Here is a 22,915-nt window from a genome sequence, read left to right as displayed (position 1 = left end):
CCCTCTGCAATCCTGGTCTGCACTTTGTCTTTAGTTCTGGCTATGTCAAAATTCTCCCCAGTTCTACACTCAATTTGTCTCTCTTCTCTGCCTATGTAGCACCATCAGATCTCAACCAGATCTGCTCTATCACCTCAAACCAGTTTTTGCTTCCATTCTCTCAGATCAAAGGAATTCAAATTCCTCTCATTTTAGTCCTACATGACATTACACTTTTCTGCCCAGTCACTCCCTTTCTTCTCAGCCAGCTGATCTATTCCATTCTTTACTGTAATGTCTAGTCCTGGATCCTTTCTTTAGCCTCTGGTGCCAAGTTCCATGGGAACTTGTCCAAGTTTTGCAGTCAGAATCATCGGCTTCCACCTCCTGATTGCTTAGACTCATGGGAGCCATGGACATCCCACCCATGGAAGAAGTTATCTGCTCTACCAGGTACTTGGCCCATGGTCGGCCTAGAGAACAACTGTGTACATCTGCAATTGCAGAAGTCTTCTTTAGCCCAACCTGGAAAACTCTCTAGCAGGGAAGCTCTTAATGGAAAATAGTAATGTTTTAAGACATCTCTGATGACCATATTTAAAGTAAGATTGTTTCCAAAGGCTTGCAATTCCATTAAATTCAGGTTGGTTTTCATTACTATATCAAAAATGCATGATCCTGACGGAAAGGATTTCCCTATTCCAGAATATTTTGAGTAAGAACATGAATTACATCATCTCAAAGTAATTTTTAAAGATTATTTTTTTTATTATTCAAAACTTTCCCTTAGCTTTATTCTTGAAGATTGTGTTGGCAAAAAGTTGGTCAATATTTGGGAAAGTTCAAGAAAACAGGGACTTCTAAGCTTAATTACTAGGAGTATTACTAGGCTTACTTAGTTCATATTTACTTCCATTAAATCATAGAAGGTCCACAGTGATTAATATTAATTTATAAAATAAATTACTACTTAAAATATATTAATTTAATTAGAGAATCTCTATAGGAAGATGATTTCATTTAAAGGATTAAAGGATGGCAGATATGAGCACCAGCTCTAACAACTGATGCCTGCTTGGGCTTAAATTTGGTCTTCTTGTGTTTTATTATCTGATAACAGCATTTTTATCTGGTTGAAAATTTAGCCATCCTAATAAACTCAAAGCTACACACTTCCAAGAGATGCTTAAATTGCACTGAATTATTAAGTTTCAGATCTTGGCTGACAGAATGAAGTTTTGGAGAACTTCTGATGATAAGCAATCAGGCACTTGAGGACAATTCTGAGCAACTGCACTCAGATATTTAAGTTGATACTCTGTACAGACACACAAGGGATAAAGCAGAACAGTTTTGAAAATAAGAAAATTAAAAAATAGCTGCCGGTTTAGAGATGATAGCTTAAGATTTCACCTATTCACAAATGATCTGAAGGAAACATAAATTAAAAGATATCAGGGTTCAATTTTAAAGGAATCTATGAATGAAGAATTTTGATGGTCCATTATAAAAAAAAAACCAACTTGAAGAATGTATTTAAGAACCGTTGTGTAAAGTCTTCAGATTCAACTAACAGCGGAACTGTAAAAATTGTGTACGTCAGACACACGTTCCACATTTCACGCAACTCTTCCCGCAGGCCATTGCAACAGTCTCAGTTCCAACTTTAAATTCCACATGTGCAACTCATCTCTCTAAAGCTAATGCTGTGGGTATTGAACCACAAAAAAAGTGGACTTTGACATTTATCATTTAACACGGACAAATACACATCTGAAAGTATGAATATTCAGTAAAGCCAAGACTTCTTGAAGATGAAAAGGGAATCTGAGAATGAAAGTAGCTAGGTAGGGGATTTATCTAGAGCTTGTCAAGAGACAACTGTTTCAGACCTTCTTCTTTTGTGAAAGACAGATCTACGTAAAGTAGAAGCATGAGAACTAGTTTTGTTGTAGCAAGGCTAAGTACTAGTAGCAGACTAATCAAGCAACAGAGAACTTAAAGCAGGCTAATGTATACAGCTTTTGCAACTGCACAGTAGAGCCACTCAGTGTTAACCTGTAAGTAAGAAAGGAAATGAATGAGAAGTGTTTGAAGCAGAAGTATTTTATTGACCTGAGATTGGGTATTAGCTACATTTCAAGTGAAATAAATAATACAGATGGAGGTCCTCAAATTTATGCTACAGGTGAGCCCAGGCTGTTGACCTTGTTCATTTGAGTAATCTATCAGTGCAGGTCTATCTGTGCAAAACCTGCTTTGGACATTTTGAACAAGCTCTTCAAACTATGTTTTCAATTTTTATTTATTTCTTTTCCCAGTTCATGAGTGACTCCTATCCAACCTGAAGAGACAGCTGTGAAGAACAATCACCTTACAATTCCAGAGCAGTCTTACCTGAAGAGCATGTGGCTACTTCTTGAAAGAAATTTTTAGAGAATGGTTCTCAAAATAAGCCAAGAAATGCCAGGGGATCATCCAGTGTGTGTACACTCTAATAAATTGCATCAGTTAGGGAGTTTCATATTACGCTTGTCAACTCGTTCTCAACTCATTTGCACAATTTCATTAAGTAGGTTGAAACATTCGTTTTAGAGACATGAATTCAAAACCAGAGGATTTAAAACAGCTCAGAGATAAGTATCCACAAGCCTGATTTGATTTAATAGTAGTTGAAAGTGCTCACTGTCACTCGAGAATATGGTTTACGTGACTAATGAGAATGAGAAACTTTTGATATGCTGCACGGTAATTTTGTTTTTTCTCTCCTCTTCTGAGTGTGAAATATATATTTCAAATGCACTGTTCAGTGATGGGGATGGGAGTGTGAGGAAAGTAAAGTTGGAAAGGAAGAGTTACGCAGCAGTAGATATTCTAACTTCTTGAAACTGCCGCCCCTTGTGTCCTGTGGGAATATCTCTAACGAAAACCCTACCATGCGTGAAGCAAGCAATCACAACCCTTCTACAGCCAACAAGAAAGGAGCAGAATCTTAATTTCCTAACAATGCATGTAGGTACTAATTCTACCATTTAAAAAATTACCCTCAAGCTTTAGTATTAAAATACTATGATGAGAAAGTTTTGCATAGGGGAAGTGATACCAATAGAGAGCACGAAGCTATTACAAGAAAAATTCACAATGTAGAAGTCCCTTACCAAACCTATTTCAGGTAGAAATTTTGCACACTTCCCCATTTTTTACATTATTTATGCAATACTGAACTGCTCAAATAACTAGTTATATAATAAAAATGGTGTAAAAGAGATTGTCAGGGCAGAAATTACAAGCAACCAGAGAAGAAAGTCTGGAGAGAAAGCAGAGTATTTAGTGTTTTTCCTGGTTTTCTTTATCACTATGAGTAATTTTCCTTCCAAAAGCCTACAGCTTGCAATAACCCTGCAAATACGCACCCTTCTCTGATCTACCGATAAAAGAAAACATGTTTCAGAGGTTAGCAATCATCCCTATGTAAAATGTCTTCGCTTTTTAAAGCAACTTGCATACCTTCAAGCCATCTTTACTTCATTAAAAAGGTCTTTAAAATTATTACCCTGGTTTATATGTAAGTTCTAAGAGAACCTGTGGGGTTTTCTGTTTTGCAGGTCTGTATTTTTACCCCAATATGGATGAAGTGAAGATCACATCATCAGGAGAACATAATAAATTAAAGGTTGTTAGAGTAATTCATTAATAAGGTATTTATACGTGAAATAATGAGTAATTCAGTAGAGGTGTCACAGAAGAAATAAGGTAAAAAATTCCTTAATTATTTCAATTTTTATCCGATTTTAAATAAATGTGTAATTCTGGAATGGAGAAGAATACAGGGAAGAATAACTGTTTGCACAGTACAGCATTTTAGATATTCCTGATGAAGATTCTAACAACTGAGATTTCTGGCTATTTAATAGGCATAATAAAGTATCTAAACACAATTACTTTTCTTCATCAGTTCCTTTGCTGTATTTCCTAAATTATTTGGGTTTCCATAGTGTTGAAGAAAATGGAATTACATTAAAATTCTGTGTTTTGCCCTATGCTTCCTGTATATCAGTATGCAAGTGACTTAGATAAACCTTCACCAGGTACATTACCCTGGGTTTTTTTTTTGTATGACAGATAATCCAAATTTCTCTTTTATTAATATAAAATCTACTCTCCTACACTTAATACTGTTTGAAATTTTTATCCGAGGTTCTAGAGAAAAACTCAGGGTCTACTTCCATTGAGACAGACTAAAATAGGAGTTTAAGTTCTCTTAAAATTCTGTTTCTCCTTGCAATACCTCAGTAAAGCAGGGAAATATGTGGGTTTTATCAGATTTGATGTCCAAATTGCAGAGTAATTATATCTGTCTCATTTTGATAGTGAGCTGCTTCAAATTCCCATAGAATTTTCTTGCTACCCAAAACGGCTTATCACTGTGGCAAACTGAACTGAATACAAATTGCATATACATGGCTTGCTGGACAATTTAAGAACGTTTAAAATACTTGTCCATCTCATTTCTACTTGTTCAGTGAACCGTTAAAATTGGTCTGTCCATAAGTTCATCCCTCCAGATCTCTTACCAACATGAAGTTTGAAAACAAAAACAAGCTATGCCTAGATCTGACAAGTGGGACTTTCACCAAGAGAAACAAAACCAGCAGGTCTGAATCTGCAGCTGAAGTTCAGGCAAGAACTGGCTGGCACAGCAAAATCGGCCTGCTGGGACATGCTTTGAGATTTCTGGTCTGCTGGAGATGATCAGCTGCAGGGTAGACTAAGTGTTTATGATGAACAACATAAACACCCTCTGGGTGTATGTTTCCAGCCTGCAATGAGGTAGAGGTCTCGAGTATTAGGCCTCAGTATGCCACTTTGCTTTCACTCTGCAATGAACCATCATGCAAAAGGGCAACACTTCACCCATGCAGGAGGGGAAACAGCACTAAATCCAAGGTATGGTTATGGCAAATGGTTTATGACTTAACCATGACTTATAATAAAAGATAAAGACTTTAAAGAAACCATCTTAAAGAATGGCCATAAGACACCATGCATTCTTTTTCTTTTTTTTTTTTTTTTCTTTTTAAAGGGAACATCTTGCAAAGCAAAAGCCAACTTCTCTACTGGCACCCTAAAAAAAACACCTGCAAGTGAAATTAAATCAAGCTAGCCAGGCAGCACAAGCTGAAGGAGCTTAGCAGCCAAAATGACTCCCTCAGTGACTCCCAGTCAGCTCTAGCATGTCCTTGATATTAGAACATAGCAAGAGGAACCCTCACTGAGAGTGCAAGTAACAGCTGATGATGCAGAGCCCAACCATCCCCCATTTCACAGCAGAAAAAGAACAAACTACAAAACCATGCTTCTCTCTGTTCAGGAAAAAGGACTTGCTTGCAGTTACATTATCAAGAAGAGCCAAGGAAACGCGGCTAAGTAAAACCAGCAAAAACCTCTCCCCACCATCTTTCAAATGTAGGTTGAAATCTGCAACTGTGTAGGACATACTTCACTGCATTTCTAGATCAACTGAATTCTGGTGGACAAAGTTCATTGTGCAACATGGCAAAGGCTGTGTGATGTAGCATGAAAGCATGCTTAGGTACTCAAATACTGGAAGGAAAAGTATTGTTAAACACACATGCCATGAAAAGGTGGGCAATGTGCTTTAACAAATATGCCTGTATGCAGCAGTATAAGAGAAAGCTTTTCTGCCATTAAACATTTTGCAGGCTGTGTAGAACATGTCTCCTGCAGAAATGGTTTTAGTGCAGCTTTGGACCTCTCAGTTGTCAGAATTGCAGTGTCCCTTCTTCCACTACAGCACAGAAAGCCTGCCTACTATCCCTCATAACAGTTCATCTGTGCGTTTACACTTTTCACAGAAAGCTTTGCTTTTATTGGAGCTTTAATGAAATACAGTATTTTCCAGCAACTTTCTCCTACTAAACTTGGACACCAACTCACACAAACACAGAGGAAATGAATTTACTCTAAATCTTAAATCACATAATAAAATTATGATTTCTTAAATTAACAAATACATATTTAAATGCTAAATCTTTATCAAAAGATGCAAATCTTTTTGTTTGTGCTCAGTTTGTGCTCAGCATTTTATAAACAAAGATAGCTAAAGCCTAGATTACACATCTCAGTCTTTATAACTTTTGGTATTTTTAAGAGTAGCTCCTGTAAACTCTCTTGCTCTTTTAGTTATTACCTAACTGGATGCTAGCTATTCAGACAAAGAATACTTACAGGTAGCTCCAAAACTGCAGTTCAAGTGATCAAGATTATTCTACAGCCCACATACAGAATTATCCTCAGAATTACAGAATGGCTGAGCCTGGAAGGGACTACTGGGGGTCATCCAGTCCAACCTCCCTGCTCAAGCAGGGTTACCTACAGCACATTGCTCAGGATTGTGTCCAGAAGGCTCTTGAATATCTCCAGGGAAGGAGACTACAACCTCCCTGGGCAACCTATCCCAATGCTCAGTCACCCTCACAGTAAAGTTCTTCCTCAAAAAAGCCCAGAAGTTACTGCTTACTGTTTAACCAAAACATGAAGTTAAAACCTACAGATGCTATTGAATGTGTACAACTTTTCTGATCACACTGCATGAGAAGAACATTAATTTTCCACTGACATCCAGCATAGCTTCAAGGACATGAATAGAATACATGAGATGCTTCTAGTCTGCACTGTGATAGCATGCTTCTTTATCTTGAACCATAAGATTTGAAAAAAATACCCAATAAAATAATGCTAATAATAATTTTATGTTTTGCATATACATCAAAACAAGAATTTTCAACTACCTGCCTTGAAAGCAGTTGTATGATCCTTTGGAGCCCAATTTTAGTAACACAAATTAGCCCAGTAATAAATCAACACCCCTCTGTGACTCAAGGATTAGCACTAAGTGTAACAGCTCTACCAGAGTGTAAGTAGGGAATAAAGGAAGATCTCGGTGTTCCACAAAATAGGCCTGGATTCTTCTTTCCAGTAATGCAGAAGGAACTAATCAGCCAGGAGGTAAAAATAGAACTTTCAAGGTGCTTCTTCCTAGAAATGCTGAGAACATGGGTACAAGATGGTTGCAGAAGAAACAGGCCATTACATTTTGAATGCCATTAGGATGACTTTGGCTTACAGGCATTGCAGGTGGAGAATGCATTGACAATCCATACAAATTACAAGCAAGAAGCTAGCCAGGAAACCTAAGTGAGTAGTGGTTTAAAGACTACCTTGTGTAAGATAGCCTATTCACATTAAATTTCTTACTATGTTCTAAGACAGCACTGTTGCACAGGAAGAAATGCAGAAAACCAGGAATTATTAGTTTTTGAGAGGAACATGCTGTCTGAAAAAGTTCACACAGGTTCCCCAGAACCAAACCAGCACATAGTGACTGTACTTTCTGCCAGGGTTTGTGTCTGACTCACTGTTTGTGCTTTATTCCACAACCTCAGGATAAAAAGGGTTTGAGATAACATTGCTGAGCAAGAACACCTCATTTGTTCCACAGATAAGAATATCGTAAATAGGGACTTTCGACTCCTACACCTTCAGATAATGCCAAAGCTAAGCACAGTAATTGTGTTATTGCCAGAAGAGCAAATTAATAGGTACACACATAGACAAAAAACAAGTTCTCTTTACAGAGGCTGCATCTAATATCATCCTATGCCAAATGATGTGTTTTTGTACTGGAAACGGCACTCAATTCACTACATGACCTGTGACAGCAGCCCAAGAAATGCCTGGCTTTCAAGGCAGCATGCTAAATTGTTTTGCTAAACAGTTAGTGTCTGTAATACTAATTACAGTGGTGCAGCTTCTAGAGCAAAATCGTTTGAAACCAAAGGTTGTTTAATGTACCATTGGTTTAAAAAACAACAGCAGCAACAAAAAATCACCAACAACCAAAAAAGTTTTCCTAGGGCAGAAGGCAGAAAACAGGGAAAGAAGAAAACATGATTTACTGGTACCCATACAGTACATGTTGCTTAAAATAGTTATTATGGAATCATAGATGAGTGAAAGACTGAAAAAGATATGCCTGGAAACTACTGATGAAATACCAGTTAAGCTAAACCCCTGTTTTTTTCCTGGATGCCAAATGATTATCAGGTCAAATACTCCAGAATAAAGTCGGTACAATGATGGTATAGTCTGCTCAAAATGTGCTGACCTTATAAATGAGCCACCACCTCTTGACTACAGTTTGCTATGGATGATGGATGCCAATTATATCCATCAGAAAACAGGTAATTTAAAATGGGAGATTTTATGATGTTTCTAGAACACATCCAGAATTTAAGCAAGTTTCACCTTGATATTCTGAAGTCTTAGGCACCAAAATAGCACCAGATTCAGGTTCACTTTGAGTCTTGATGTGTAAGATAACAAAGACAAGATGAAGGGAGGGAAAGAAAGGATATTATATACAAATGCAACGTGCTCTGTGTTTTCTTAGTGACTGTGGTTTGAGAAAGCAGAGCAAGTGATAGCACAAAAAAAAGAAGAAATAAACTGATGGGTGAGATTACAAATAACAAATTGGGATGTGATGCAGGAAATGCCTGATTTCCCATTTACTGCCCTTGCAGAATCACTCCTCCTATTCTGGTAGTTACTAGCAACCTAGAAATAAGTTGCATTAAAACCCTGTGCGTTTGAAACATTGCCAAGTGTAACACGTGGAGGAGTTTCACCGTCTGCTCAGTCTTCTGCTTCTACCATCTCCACAATCACAGGGTTCACATTTATTGATACCATGACAGCTGAACTTTGTTTTTAAAGAAGTTATAAGGAGCTCAGCACTCCACAGAAAAACCAAGAACATTTTCACAGGCACAACTCTGCACACAATGTTGGCCTTCTACCTCCTTTGCTGTCTGATGAATGCAGTATTTGCGCTGAAGTAAAATTAACCTTATCTGAGTGCTAGTAACTAAGAGAACCAAAGGACGAAGAGAAATACATAATTAAAAATGGAAAGGGGTAATAACAACCCAGCATTTGAGCAACTAGAGCAAAGTAAGCATCTACTTGACCACTAGGACCACAATCAGATATAAATCTTGCTTCTCCAGCCTTCTTCATATTGTTTTATTGCTATTTTTACCACGTGGTTAGTGTGCTATTTTCAGAAGAAACCTCAAAACAAAAATCTTTTGAATGGAATGGTGGAACTCAAAGATCAAATGCTTGTCTCCAACTTTCAGTTCTGTGTGTTTCAAAATTTTATTCTGTCTTGCAATGTAGTAACTGTCACTACACATTTCCTACTCCAAAACTCTGCATGCAGCAGAGCTTTAAAACCACTGCATGTGCTGACTGTGAAACTGAATCTCCACATCTGGTTTACAGGGACTCAAAATGAAGCAGCATATAAAAATCTAGTTTGGATGGGTGGGGAGGAGGAAAAAAAAAAACAGAAAGAAAAACCCCCAAAATAAGATTCAAAACACAGAGTGAAACATCTAACTTGCAGGAAGATCAAAGACTTCATTTTACAGTGATTTCTATTAGTTAGCACTGGCCTCCACTTAAATGACCCACAGAATAGCTTCAAATACTTCAGGACTTGTGCTAACATACAAAATAGTAATTAATACTCCAATCCTCTGGTGCACATCTATTGTAACTTCTACAATTATTTAATAAAGCATGTGCCATTCTTCCTACTTCTCAGCTCCCTCCCTTGCCCCCACTAACAAATAATGTATGTGCTGCAGCAAAGAAAACCAGCTATGGAGAGAGAATTGATGGCTGTTGCACTAAGAAACCAGCCTGATTCAGGGAGATAGGGCTGTGGCCAAATAATACTGTTAACAGCAATTTATTTCCTTAGAGTCCTTATCTTGTCCATTAACAAAAAAGTAAACCACATTTGTCTCTTACATTCTCTAAATTTTCTGTCACAAATGTCACAGTACATTCTTCTACCACCTATACCCCTCAAAGATAACATTCTCATGGTCCTAAAAAATGTGTTCTGTTGTTTTGGTTTTTTTTTTCTTAAATTGGTAGTGTAAACGTGGAAGAACAAGTAACTAAAATTCCTTTTTGACACTTAGACAACAGGGTGTTCCAAATATCCCCATTGAAATGTGTACCATCCCACTTCAAATGCTGAAGCTCTTCTTCAATTTGAAAAAAGTTATGACAGCAGATTTTTCTTCTTTCTTCTTGATGGAGCACTGTACTTTCACAGATGATGAAAATCAAACAGAAAGGTGCCCTTGTGAAGAACAAGTTCTCATACTGAATCAGTCAAGAAAATAAAGCAGCTAGTGATATTGGAGAGAACAGCTCACAGCATTGGCTTTTCTGACTTTCAGAGAAATACTGTTTCAATCCTATTATCACATGCAAGTATTTTACATCCTCCATAGTAGCATTTATTCAAGATGAGGCAGCACAGTGGTAAAAGGGTGTTCAGTGAATGATGCTTTTTGATTCTTGTAAAGAAATGGCTAAACATCTCAACTCCATCCCAGTTAGTCTTACTCTCCATCCCACAGTATCTCCCACCCAGTCTGCCCCCTCCATCTCTCCCCTCACCATCCCAATACCCCTTGATGTCTTCTACATTGCACAGCTATTATTGTGTCAAAAGGCAGTGGAGGTTATGGATGGTTCCATGCTACAGAGGCTGACTGGATAAGCAGACTGAGGGGAAAAGAGCTACTGAAACATTCACTTCGGCCTCTCTTTCAGCCACTTAGTCAAAAAATTAATTTTGTTGGAATTCTAAGGAACTGAATTATTGTTTTCCTGATAAATGAAATAAGAACTGATAGACTAACAGCATGACTGCAACAGTCAAGTCTTCCAAGAAATCAGAATAGCACAATACCTATAAGCTTTCAGTAACAGCAATTCACCACCCCCTCTTCCACTGGTCACTGCCAGCAATAGCAGAGAAGCGTTAGAAAAATGTTCTGCCCTCTCTCATCAGCTTAATTCACTTTTTATCTCAGAGATGTATCTTCATACTGTATTAGCAGAATAAGATTCCAAGACAATTAGTTTATTTAAAAGATTTATATATCATCCTGAGTTGTTTCCCTGCATTTTATTTCTCCTTATTTTCATCATTGCTAGTCCAAAGCATTCCAGATTTTGGCAGCAGAAAAACTTTACCAACTCCGAAGTAGACTACTCCAGTATCCTTTTACTTCTGGCAGAACTGAAAAACATTGCGACTGAATGCAGCTGTAAATGTACTCTGGCCATTCCTTTGGTCTAGAATTAAAGGCAAGTGGGAAGGACCATTTTACACCTATATCGTGTGATAGTGAGCACTCCTGTGACAAAGAACTTCCATTTCTCCCCAGCTAAGAAGCTAATTCTCAGCAAGCACAACAGATGTGGAATACATTGTTTTCTCAATGATGCTGAAATACCTCTCCCAATTGCTCTCTTGCTGTTCCATTACACCCTCCCAAAAAAAAAAACCCTAACACATAGGGCTTCAAGAGACAGACAATAATGAGATCTAGTGTTTTGACATTGTCCTTAACCATGCTTTAATTCATAGCTTCCAAGCTGTTCTCCCTTGCAAACATCTGTACTATACACCACTCTGAAATAACATTGTAGAAAAAAGTAAGTCTTTGGGTGTGTATAAATATATACACGATCGTAAATCTCAGCTTCCCATTCCAATCAACAAAAGCATAAAGACTTCTACCAGGTAGCTGCAGCAAGGTATGAAAGCCCAGTTCTCTTCCTCCTATTCCCCTCTAATTCAGAGTACACACATAGTGTGTGTGTATGCATGTATTCAGTATGGAGGTAAGCCTTCCAGCTTGGCTTCTAAAGGGAAAAAGGCTATTATTATTCTTGGAGATTTTCATAACCAGGCCAGTATTAACTAAACTAAAGCTGCTACTAGCTGAAAGGAAACATTATTAAAAACTCTATTTCACCTGTATTCTTTAACAGAAAGATAGACAGTTTTTAAGAACTGAATTTTTCAGCAACAGCCCAGCTAAGAGAAGCCTTATTTTCCTTGAAAGTTTTAACCTTTTCTCAGCTGGGTCTCTTGGCCTCCTGCTCCATGAAACAGCCTATTATTCTTTGAACTATTTTTAAGAACCAGGAGTATCTGATGTTATAGAATATCTGAACTTAATTTTTTTTAAGTAAATTCCATAGGTTTACTATACTTAAGACACTGGTGTGTGGCATTTTTCATCTATAAAATTCAGTTTAGAGTCCTACTGAACAGTATTTCTGCGCTCTATATTTAGCCTTAGTTGAAGAGAGGTAAAAGCTAATAACTTCCATGATCTGTTACTTACACAATTAGCAGAGCTTACTTAAAAGGGCACACTGGAGAGCTACTGGTTAAACAAAAAGACATCGCTACCATAATCTGTTAAAACTACCTGTTGGCTCATTTTGTCTATTTACTTGTATCTTTATTAAGAACTGTAGATGGAGAATTTATAATTAACAGAAAAGCCCAATGTGTTTTTCAGATCAGTATCTATTTAAAAAAAAGCATACACCATAAAATATGTGGAAAATGGTCATGATAAACCTTGTGATTGGTTTAGTATTACCATTACATAAAAACACTATGAATTTAAACTAGAGAAACAAAAATAATTTAGTACCTGATTAAAGAAGTTCAGCTATGAACTCATTCATTTGGTTTTGGATGAACTCAGAGAATTTTGTTTTGACAACAGAATTATTAAAATAAAAACTACCCTTTCAGTCATGAGAAATTCACATGAATTCTTCAGTGTTGTTCTATTTCTAGTGATTTTTTTACCTGTAACTGAGGGACTTAGCAATAAATGAATTTCATCTATTCATGTATTTCAAGCTCTCCATGTCAAAAAAAATCCAAATCAGCATAGAAAGTGCACTTACACACCACAAAATGCTGAAATATTCTAAAACAAGTATATTTAACCCTAAATCGCTTTAAAAAAGAAAACGCAAACAGGTTTTGTCATAAAAATATCACTTAGACTTACTAATTCAGTTAGTACCAGGTAACATTTCTTCCAGTAAGTACTTTCCTTACGCTGACAAAATACACCTAGTAACAAAACATACTTTATTAACAGACTCTGAAAATATTTGCACCTCAGACTATCACAGAAGCTGATGAATTATTTTCCTACATATATGTGAGGACAGAGGTAAATAGGAGCACTCTGCCCAAGAGCTCCCGTAACTGCACTGATGCAAATTTTCTTTAAATGCCGTCTCATAAAAACCTAATTTTTCTCCACTTGTAGACTGTTTCCTTGCTGTGCACAAATTCTTCAAAAAGGTATCAGCCCTGTTCACAAATGCGTGACTGCTACCGTATTCTATACCAGATTTTACACAAGTCACTTTTCTGTCGAACACTATGCTGGTTCTAAGTTGAGGCATCAAAAATTTTTAACTGAGATAGTTGTTTCAGCAAAGCTGAGAGAAAAAGTGAGCTGATACTCTAGCCATTTCTCTTCTTTCTTCTGTCAGAGATTCCTACGAGCACTTCTGTTCAGCCCTTCCACCCAACCAGCCAAATTATGATCAGAAATGCAGAACAAAAAAAATTTAACTACCAATATAAGTCATAGTAAAGAGCAACTTGAGTGTGGTGCTGCCTCTTAACTAGAAGCTTGTTAGACCAAAAAAATTATAAGCATTCTAGATCCTAGTGATGGCAGAAAAATTTTCCAAGTGCAATGTCTGGCTACTAGCCTAACAACATAGGCTTTAATTAGGGCACAGTTTAAAAGAGAACACTAAGAATCACAGCATTTTAGTTGAACATAATTATCTTTTAATACACCTTGGCTTATTTTCCTGCTAAGGGAAATTACCAGAATACATCAGCTAAAGCAACAGATTTCTAATCAGTTTCTCTGAGTCACCTCAAACTGTGGAGCAAAGCTTTGCAATAGCGTCCCTTCCTTTTTCCTTTCCATCCACAATTCTTTTCTGAAACTAGATATTTCCTTTTGTAACTGTCAAAACTGCATGTGAAAGTCCAATGATCACTTTGTGTACTTACTACCTGTCATTCCAGCGTAGTCTTACATTTCTATTTAGAGTTTACAGTAGCTTTGACAAGATAACAATTCCAAAACCAAGTTTCTAGTTGCGGGACAGATACAAGCAGGCTTTACAGTTCTGCTGGCCCTGTATTCACAATACAGATTAAAAAAAAAGTATGCTCTTAAAATTTAATTGGTCTAGTGACAAAACCATCAAAATTTTAAAAAGTATAAACAGCAACAGTATTACCACGGGAAATGAAAGCTTGTAGAAAAGGTGTAGCCTTAACTTGAAAAGCATTGCTACTACTGACATAAAAATGTGTTGCAGTTTCGGTATTTCTTACATCCAGTTGTAGGGCTTCCCCCCCCCCCCCGTCCAACAAACATCTGATCAAAGGGAACATCTGCTGCAGAAAGCAAAGTCAGCTGCCAATCTACAGCTGACCTTCAAAAACTTAAAAGGCTCTAGATAAAGCACTGATGATTGTTTTCCATTTCCCATCATCTCAGATGTTCGCACAAAAAATGAATCCATTACATACCTGCAAAACTTGCTCTTCTGAGGATGACACAAACGGGTCCATTTGTTTTGGTTAACAGTATGAAGGTTTTGGCCTGCAACAGCCAGGAATATTCTATCTAAAAGTCTCACAAACAGCAAGTCCTACCTAGAGAAGACTAACATCTTCTCCTAGTATTTTTATAACAAGGAATTAAAAAGGTACCTCAAGGGTTATTAAAGTACCCAGTATCTTATACTTCCCTCTCATCGCGTTCACAAATAGAAAGAAATGGGTAAGTTGCAGCATGAACACTACAAAAAGCCACCCTTCAAAATTAATGAGTGTAATCAGTAAAAGGTTTTACAAACACAAAATAACATTTTTATTACCCCATTTCAAAGCCAGAGCATCTTCAATGTGAGAACTGATACTTTAAAATGTGATGAACTGAAGCAAAAGGTTACCCTTATTTTACAAGGATGAGCAAAGTAGAACCTGACCTATCTGTCAGAAAAGTCAGGATTTATACTCAAGTGCCTGGTAATTAAATTTAGAAAGGGTAAGTCTTCAAGTGTTTCAGTTGCTCTGAATGACAACAGAGTTCTGAAGTTTAATACTCTTTCAGGTATGAACTGAGAAACTGTACTATGTTCCCATGGCAGCTGAGGCTGCAGTTGTTAAACCACAATTAAAAATGGATATTTACTGCTCAAGTACAGAGAGCTTATAAACTTGTTGAAAGGAACAGGGCAAATAAGCAGTATTGCCATAAAATGGGCGCAGCACAAAGGAACAAAATGCACTGACCACTTGACTTTCCTCTGAGGTAAGGGCTGCTGTTCTCCACTCAAATCCACCAAATTACTCCTGCAAAACTTGACCTGTATGACTGTATCCCTGCCACTGAAAAAAAACCTGCTCACAGAAGCAAAACAACCTGCACATTTAAAAGACAGGTTAGGAACCTGTAAGCATGCCTAGCAAGCCTATTTCTATTGCAGATGAAAGATGCAATCTGTGTTTCATTTTAAACATCCTCTCACATCCTTTAACTTCTAACCTAATAAACCTTAAGGAGGTAAGTATTGCAGTGATTGCTTAATTGTCCCCATCATCTGCAGGCAGATAATCCAAACTACTGACCTTACTGATATTTTGATGGCTTGGTTTTTTTTTTTGTGGTTTGTTTGTTTTTTGGTTTTGTTTGTTTTTGGTGGGGATTATGTTTTGTGGGGTTTGTTTGTGGGTTTTGTGTGTGTTTGTGTGCTTTTCTAAAGAGACAGAAATACCCCAGAGCAACTTGACTTTAAAATGAATACAAATTCACACTACACAAAGCATCTCAAATAGTCATTCAAAGCCAACCTATGAGCAAGGGCTTTGACACAATCGACACAAATCTAAACATAGAGGCCTGTTTCCGAATTATACTCCATTTCATACAGGGTAGGATGGGGAGAATTAGAATGAAGAGAACCTATCCATTAGACAACTTAGCATACATTTCCCTCCTGATAGTTGAGTGACATACACTTCTCTGGAAAAAGTGAAAGTTACTTGCAATTGGCTCACGAAAGAAAGGAAATAATTCTGGCAAAGGCTCTCCTCCTTTATTATCATGGGATCCAAAGTTACGTTTCCATCAGCCCCAAAATATCTGTACCAATTCAAACACCTTTTAGTAGAGGACATATCCTCCCTGAACTGGAAGAACGGTCAATCCAGCTTTGATTTCTGAAGCTCTGATACTGAGCAGAAATTTATGTGCATGTTCGTAACACCAAAAGACCATACAACATGGCCTGTTTGGTACCACTACCTACAGAGAGTCTTTTGCTGCCAAGCATGTTATCAGGAGATCTTAAATACTTAATCCTCACAAGTACACATGAACCTTATTTCCCACTTGCTGGTATTTCCCAGCTATGAGTTCTGTAATCACTGCACTCTTAGCAGCAGATAAAGCACAGCTCAATTCTACCTCAAGATTGAGTTACTGTGATACTTCCGTATTTAGGGAGCTGTAAATCACCTATGATGCTGCAAACTCTGACCCATAGTAAAAAGCAGTACAGAATTCATGCTACAAATCACCTTCCTAAACTTTAACCAAAGATCAGCAAAATACTTTAGCTGCTTAGCTGCAAGATTACAAAGAAATGAATCCCAATTATTTCAAGTGGACTTGAAAAGTACAAAGCATGACTGCATCTATTATCCTAGGTTCATCTGGCACTGAAAGAAAGAAGCTGACATACAAGTGTAAGGGGTCTAAAGGAAAAGAAAACAGCAAGAAAAGCACTATACCCTGTGACAATACAAAGGCCACAGTGGGGGGAAACAACAGATAATAGTATCTATCCAGCCTCGCATCAAGAAACAAAATCCAAACACAAGAGGCCTGTCATAGTACTGTCATCCCCAAATTCTTTGCTTTACATTTTTGTCTGTGTTTACAACCATTAAAATGGAACAGGGGGGGGAATAGAAATAGAAACCTTTGACTCCAGAGCTATAGACTAGGATGACTGCTTGCTGTTTCCCCATAAAATCTCATGACAAAATTAAACCCTTCAGGAAGACAAGTCATGCTATACTGAGCTATAAAGCTCAATTATGAAATAAAAGTGCACAGAACATAATATTCTCTCAATATGCTAAGAAATCACAATTATAACCAGATGCGAGAGTGTAAGAAAGTTTATACAGCTGTAGAAAATCAGGAATGCAAGATAGCAACATCAATAAAAGTGCCTTAATTAAATGCAAGCTGCTGAAACACAGAAGGCCTCCCAGAGTAGCATTTCCTTCATAAAAATTTAGATTTACTAACAAGATGCTCAGCAATTTAAAATGCTAAGTTGATAGAAACACTATGCAAGGAAATTGGGTCATCCAGTATATGCTAAGAGTAGTGATGCTACATTTTTCCAAAGCATCAAAATGAAGGTGAGAAGAGGCGGTCTTGTTTTTCCAAAGGCCATATGATCCCCTGCCCACACTCATTAATAAGTCATTTAAGATTTCAAACTATCAAAGCTTTTATCTGAAATTCAGTATGTCTGTTTACTGTTATCAATGAGATTGTGGAAGAGCCAAAAGCAAAGCAATAGGAAAAAAATAGTAAATCAGTTACTTCTGTTATTCATGTCATCCCTGTATTTTTAAGTCTATGTTAATTCTAAAATGTCTACAGACAGTATCAAAAGAAGATGAACACACCTGGATATTCATTTATGTGTATCTAATCCTCTGTGCCTGCACAACAGAAAGGTCTTTTCATCAGCCCTCAGTAAGATCAACAGAGCAGCCAACACTTCTGTACAAAAACTAGGGGGGCAGGCAGGGGGAGGGTGACACAATAAGAAAGCACAGGGGGATGAGTCAGCCAAAGCAGTAGAAAACAGGGTATTAGTTCTCAGTGTTTTGAGAAAAAAGAGGGATCCTACAAAAATCTTTCTGCATAAATTTACATTTTCTCTGACAGAATGACATCTATAAATCCCATACAAGTTTTGAAATAGAGCTAGAGTACAGTGAGCCTCAAATAGTTATACTACTTTAAGTTTTAAAGTGAAGGGAAAATACTCTTTAGGACAATCCTAAATTTGAGGAGGGCTCTAAGCAGGGGTAAGAGCAATTACAAAATACATTTTCCCTGTTACCTACTTAAAATGTAAAATATATGTACATTAATAAAGTGAAAGTTCTTTATTGTGCTTGTGAAGGACAATTCCTACATCCATCACTTCTCACTTCTGACGTTCATGTAAACCCAATAGCTAGAGTGTAAGTTACAAAGTGACAGTCTGAAAACATCTTGTTTCCACAGCAATTTCCTTTTGGTAATGGCAGCTTCAATGCAAGTGACAGCCAAACTTCTGCATTTGGAATTTCAAATGATCTAATTGAAAGGAGTTGAGTTTTAGGAACAACTATGTGAAAGTTTTAAGAAAAAAAAAAAAAGGGCATGACACTGGATAAACACTTATCCATCTTGGGTATGAACTCAGTAATGTTTGTGAGAATATAGATGAAAACAGCAGGGGTCTGGTATGAGTAGTTAGAGAATTGCTCCTGTTTGGTTTTCAAAAACAACAGACAATACAAGATTTTGATTCTTAAATTTATTTTTAGCAGGATATGTGTACTAATGGATGGTGACATCATTAGAAGATAGGTCCGTGTCCACCACCTGCAACAGAAGCTAGACAGATGTTAAAGAAAACCATTTAAGAGTTAAAGATGACACTACTTACCCAGAGCAGACCTAAGTCACCTAATTAAGAAGTATAGTTAGTTATTGATGAAGACATAATAGCTCTTATTTATCTGTTGTCAGAATTTTCTGTCAAGACTTAATGCATACATTACCTTGATTTTGATGGGAACCATGCACTTCTGTTTACAAACAACTGTTAGAGAAAATTATTATTAAAAAAATACTCATGGAAAGATTGGTTATTCAAAGTTACTTACCTGTAAATCGTTTTCTTCAGAAAATAAAGTATCTGCAAATTTAGGTCTAAAGCTCCCATCTTAAGTTTAAAGTTAGCAAGAATTCTCTGGGAATTCAAATTCTAATATTGTTAAACCAGATCAACAGCAAGTAACATTTCTACGTTCTGCTAAGAATATAACCACTTGTTTCTTTCCATACCTGGGTATTTAACAAATAGGTAGGATCTCAGCAATGTAGTTACAGATTAGCAATATTAATTCAGAAAGAAATGAAGTCTTGATACAACCCAGAGATCACTTTATACTAAAATGTCAATTGACAGAAGTCTGACAAATGAAACAAGCTTTTCTAGAACAAGTTCATTTGACAAGAAATTAAACTTACAACAGCAAAACCTAGGGAGAGACAGTTCAGGAAACAGAGTCTCAAAGAATTAGGTGACAGTCCCTTTCCCAGTGCTATTTTAAATAAAAAGGCCAAGAAGCAAGGCACAGTCTGAGCTATGATATTTTCTAAGACTGTAAAAACAGAGTCCTTGCTTCAGAAAATGCATCTGGCTACAGGTATTTTGTATTTACATCAGAAGATAGCAATTTCTTTAACGTAACAAAAAAAAAAAACAACACGAAAAAAACAAACAAAAAAGGTAAACTAAGTCAGCTGGCCCTACAAACAGTACCATGAAGACATCCTGATCTTAGACTTCAAAACTTTGGAACGTTTACCAGCCTGAAATTCCCAAAACAAAAGGAACTACTGCTAATGAGCATAAAGCCACTTTACTTGTCTTAACACAAGTTTAGAAACTTGATTTTAAGGTTCTTGCTCTTTCTTGGTTCATAATTCTTTACTAGTACCCTGGGTGACTTCACCTTGGCTCATAGTTCTTTATTAAATAACCTGCATTTATACCACACTGATTAGCCTAAAAACTTTCTTGCAGTTTACCTCAACATCCTAGAACTTCATCTCGTTAAAACAGACTGCTACGGGTACTATATACTGCTTTCTATCTGCACTACTAAAACTAAGCCTGCATGTATAATGAAAACTAAATAGGCTGGAAAAAAACAGACAAACACTGAAGCAATTACAGTTGTAACATTACCTAATGTTGAGCTGGTTTAACATTTGGAACACAAGAACATTGTTAATAATGTGCTGGAAGCAAAGACCTAACAGTGGCAATTAAATATTTACTTTTGGAGAGAAAAGTTGTTTAGGCAAACTAAAAGCATTTGCAAGAACAAGCTTTAGCAAAGAATGGACTAAAACAAAACATTACGCACTTCCAGCTTATGTTCCTTCTCTGCAAGGAATTCTTTCTGACATCGGAGAAAGTCTGACAACATTCGCGTTAGCTGTTTTCTATCATCTATTTCAGCAGCCAACCTGCCATTGTAATCCGCCAGCAACATACATGCATCATCTACCATTTTGGAAAGTTGTTCTCCAGACTCCTTATCTAAAAAGCAAGCAGAGAAAAACAAGTAAAGCTGTATTTCACTATATACTGTTAAGTTCTCAGAACCACATTTCAGTTACTGGGACCCAAACCCTCACCTGTTATTCTGTCTAACAGGGACACATCCTGGACCTCTATAGGCAAAGAAGCTATTCTCTGATGAACTGCTGCATCCCCAGAGGCAGCGTTTTCTAGTTCTTGTAATGCTCTAATGAGATCTGTGGTCTGAAAGAAGCATGCAAGATTGAAAACTAGTTTAAATAAACAGATCCTAGTACAAAACAGTATTTCACAATAAGCTTATGGAATAAATTTGATGGTAATTTTAGCAGCATTTATGATGTCAGCATAGCAATATTTTATCCCCTCTCAGACTGGAAATAAAACAAAGTCAAGCCATTATTTCTCAGAACACTGCAGTGTTCCTAGTTTTAAAGGTCACCTTCCTAAAATAGATACTTCATTTAAATTATTGATGCAAGACTACTTCCAAGTCTTTTATTTTTGGCATTACTGATAATTTTACAGTACCTTTCATTTTACTATACATTTTCTACATTATTTTTTTTTGTAGCTTTGCTTCACTATTGTACCAGACTAGATCAGTGCACTTCTTTTGGAAGTAGGGCTGATGTTCATAGAAGCCCAGATGTCCGTTACAGAGAAACATACTAAATTGTGATTATTTGAAGGAAGCCATTCTTGCCATAATAAAATGCCTTTTGAGATGGGGCAGTATCACTAAAAAACAAAAAAAAAAAACCAAAACCACAAGAACTATAAAAGCTGTAACAATGCTAGGTAGACAAGAACTTTCCCCAACCATCTTGATTGCAACATTGAGAAGTATTTTACTGCTAAATCGACAATAACCTTATTCTAATACATGTGTTACTTGTTACCACTCTGGAAACCAAATGAGAACTTGAAACATTGTAAAAACTAATGCTGAAATCCTGCTGTGCACAAAGCTGGGTATCTAGTTGATACACTCCGGTTTAGTGCCAAACTGACTTAGGGTTACAAAATGCTCCACCTGTAACCCAAAGTACTGTGAAAGAGTTTCAGGTCTAGTCAACCTTGCTCAGAAACCGTTCATTCAAAAGAAATGCAGAGACCACTAAAAACCAAGAGTAACTGAAAAATTCTATGCCAAAACATATGCAGACAGAATTTTACAAACATGTTTTTACCTGAGGAGGGTCAGAGGGAGAACTTCGAGGTGAACAGTTATTTTCATCAACTTTTATCTGTTCATATGTGCGCTTCCTCACCTTTCTGTCTCCATCTAAATAAAAACAAGCACAGCAGTCAGGGAAATAATATTCTAAAGAAAAGACTGAATTTTCATACACACATAAAATACTTACACAAAGCTTGCCTAAGTTGCTCTAACACATCATTTTCATAAACAGACCTTTCTTCCCAGATAGACAGCACTCGGCCAAGGTGCTTCTTACAACTCTCGTCAGACTCACTGTTACAAGAAAAGCAAAAATCAGCACTAGGTGAAAGTACAGCACTGCTGTAGGATTATGTCACATAAGGACTGTGACATGCCTTAGCAATATCAAAGTATGAGAAGGCAATCCCAGAAAATAGCAAAATCACATTTTGAAGAAAATAAAGCAAAGACCAGTTCAACAGGTGTTAGCAAGCATAAAAAATGGGCCAGCACCCAATTCTCTTTCTGTTTGCTTGCTTGACCCATGGATCTGTAGGTGTGTAGCCCTATTACACAAACACTGCAAACAGGTTTGTGTTGCATCAACAGCTGTGTACCATGTGAAAATAATTCTGTATCTAGAGTCTAGAATCATCATGCAACAAGATGAATGGCTGCTGGGGAAAAACAAATCATACAACACCAGTAACGAAACACACCAAACTGCTGTAGCATATAAAATACAGACTGAAAACAAGTCTTAATACAGCTAACAGCTTTCTAAGGCAAAGGGGACTGAATGCAGATGAATTTACTATGCAACTTCATCCAATATCATTAAGACTGAGATCAAAAGAACACTGAATAAATCAAATTAACAAGACTTCCAAGTACAGAAATAGCACACAAAGACTAGCTGGGTCAGGAGAGATGCACTGACGACTTCTCTATTACCCCTCAAATACAGTACGATGAAGGACATTGCACATAACAGTATACTGTACCTTGAAACATGCTTAAAAGCCTCCACTATTACCGGAGCAAAATCTTTTGTGAATTCTGGTCCTTTCCTTTTGCTGTTCTGTATGACATCATTGGCCAAGTACAGGAATGTCAGCTTCCTACTTGGTTTTGCTAATAAAGAGAGTGATAAACAAGAATAATTAGAAAACTTACACAAATTAATACCTCTTTATCCATATTTATGCTAAATACAAAAACCAAATCAAGCGTGTTTTTCCTATACTCATTACTGCTTACAACATTTCACTCTAGTTCTGTATTTAAAAATGTGAGAAAACTTTGGTCACCCATTGGCTTTTC

The 22,915-nt window shown here is 36.9% G+C and overlaps 1 protein-coding gene across 2 annotated transcripts in view; it reads right to left on the bottom strand.

Annotated features, from left to right (window-relative positions):
* Nucleotides 1-22,915, bottom strand: part of RPRD1A (regulation of nuclear pre-mRNA domain containing 1A) — a 42,348-nt gene that overhangs the window by 8,378 nt on the left and 11,055 nt on the right. Inside the window, exons 2-7 of one of the 2 annotated variants that reach the window (XM_062610958.1) lie at nucleotides 22,597-22,726; nucleotides 21,798-21,904; nucleotides 21,621-21,715; nucleotides 20,526-20,652; nucleotides 20,254-20,427; nucleotides 18,193-18,450 (exon numbers count right to left, since the gene is read on the bottom strand). In XM_062610958.1, coding sequence (XP_062466942.1) covers nucleotides 18,266-18,450; nucleotides 20,254-20,427; nucleotides 20,526-20,652; nucleotides 21,621-21,715; nucleotides 21,798-21,904; nucleotides 22,597-22,726 — 818 coding nt within the window. In that variant the 3' untranslated portion in view covers nucleotides 18,193-18,265. Of the gene's footprint in view, nucleotides 1-18,192; nucleotides 18,451-20,251; nucleotides 20,428-20,525; nucleotides 20,653-21,620; nucleotides 21,716-21,797; nucleotides 21,905-22,596; nucleotides 22,727-22,915 lie in introns of those variants that run through there. The other variant, XM_062610957.1, reaches the window with a different exon arrangement.

Source organism: Pezoporus occidentalis, unplaced genomic scaffold (genome assembly GCF_034315485.1).
Source record: "Pezoporus occidentalis ecotype Australia unplaced genomic scaffold, CSIRO_AGI_Poc_V1 ctg15, whole genome shotgun sequence".
In the NCBI taxonomy this organism is placed as follows: Eukaryota; Metazoa; Chordata; class Aves; order Psittaciformes; family Psittacidae; genus Pezoporus; species Pezoporus occidentalis.
Note: the sequence above shows the minus strand (reverse complement) of the source record. Positions and strands in the feature narration are given on the sequence as shown.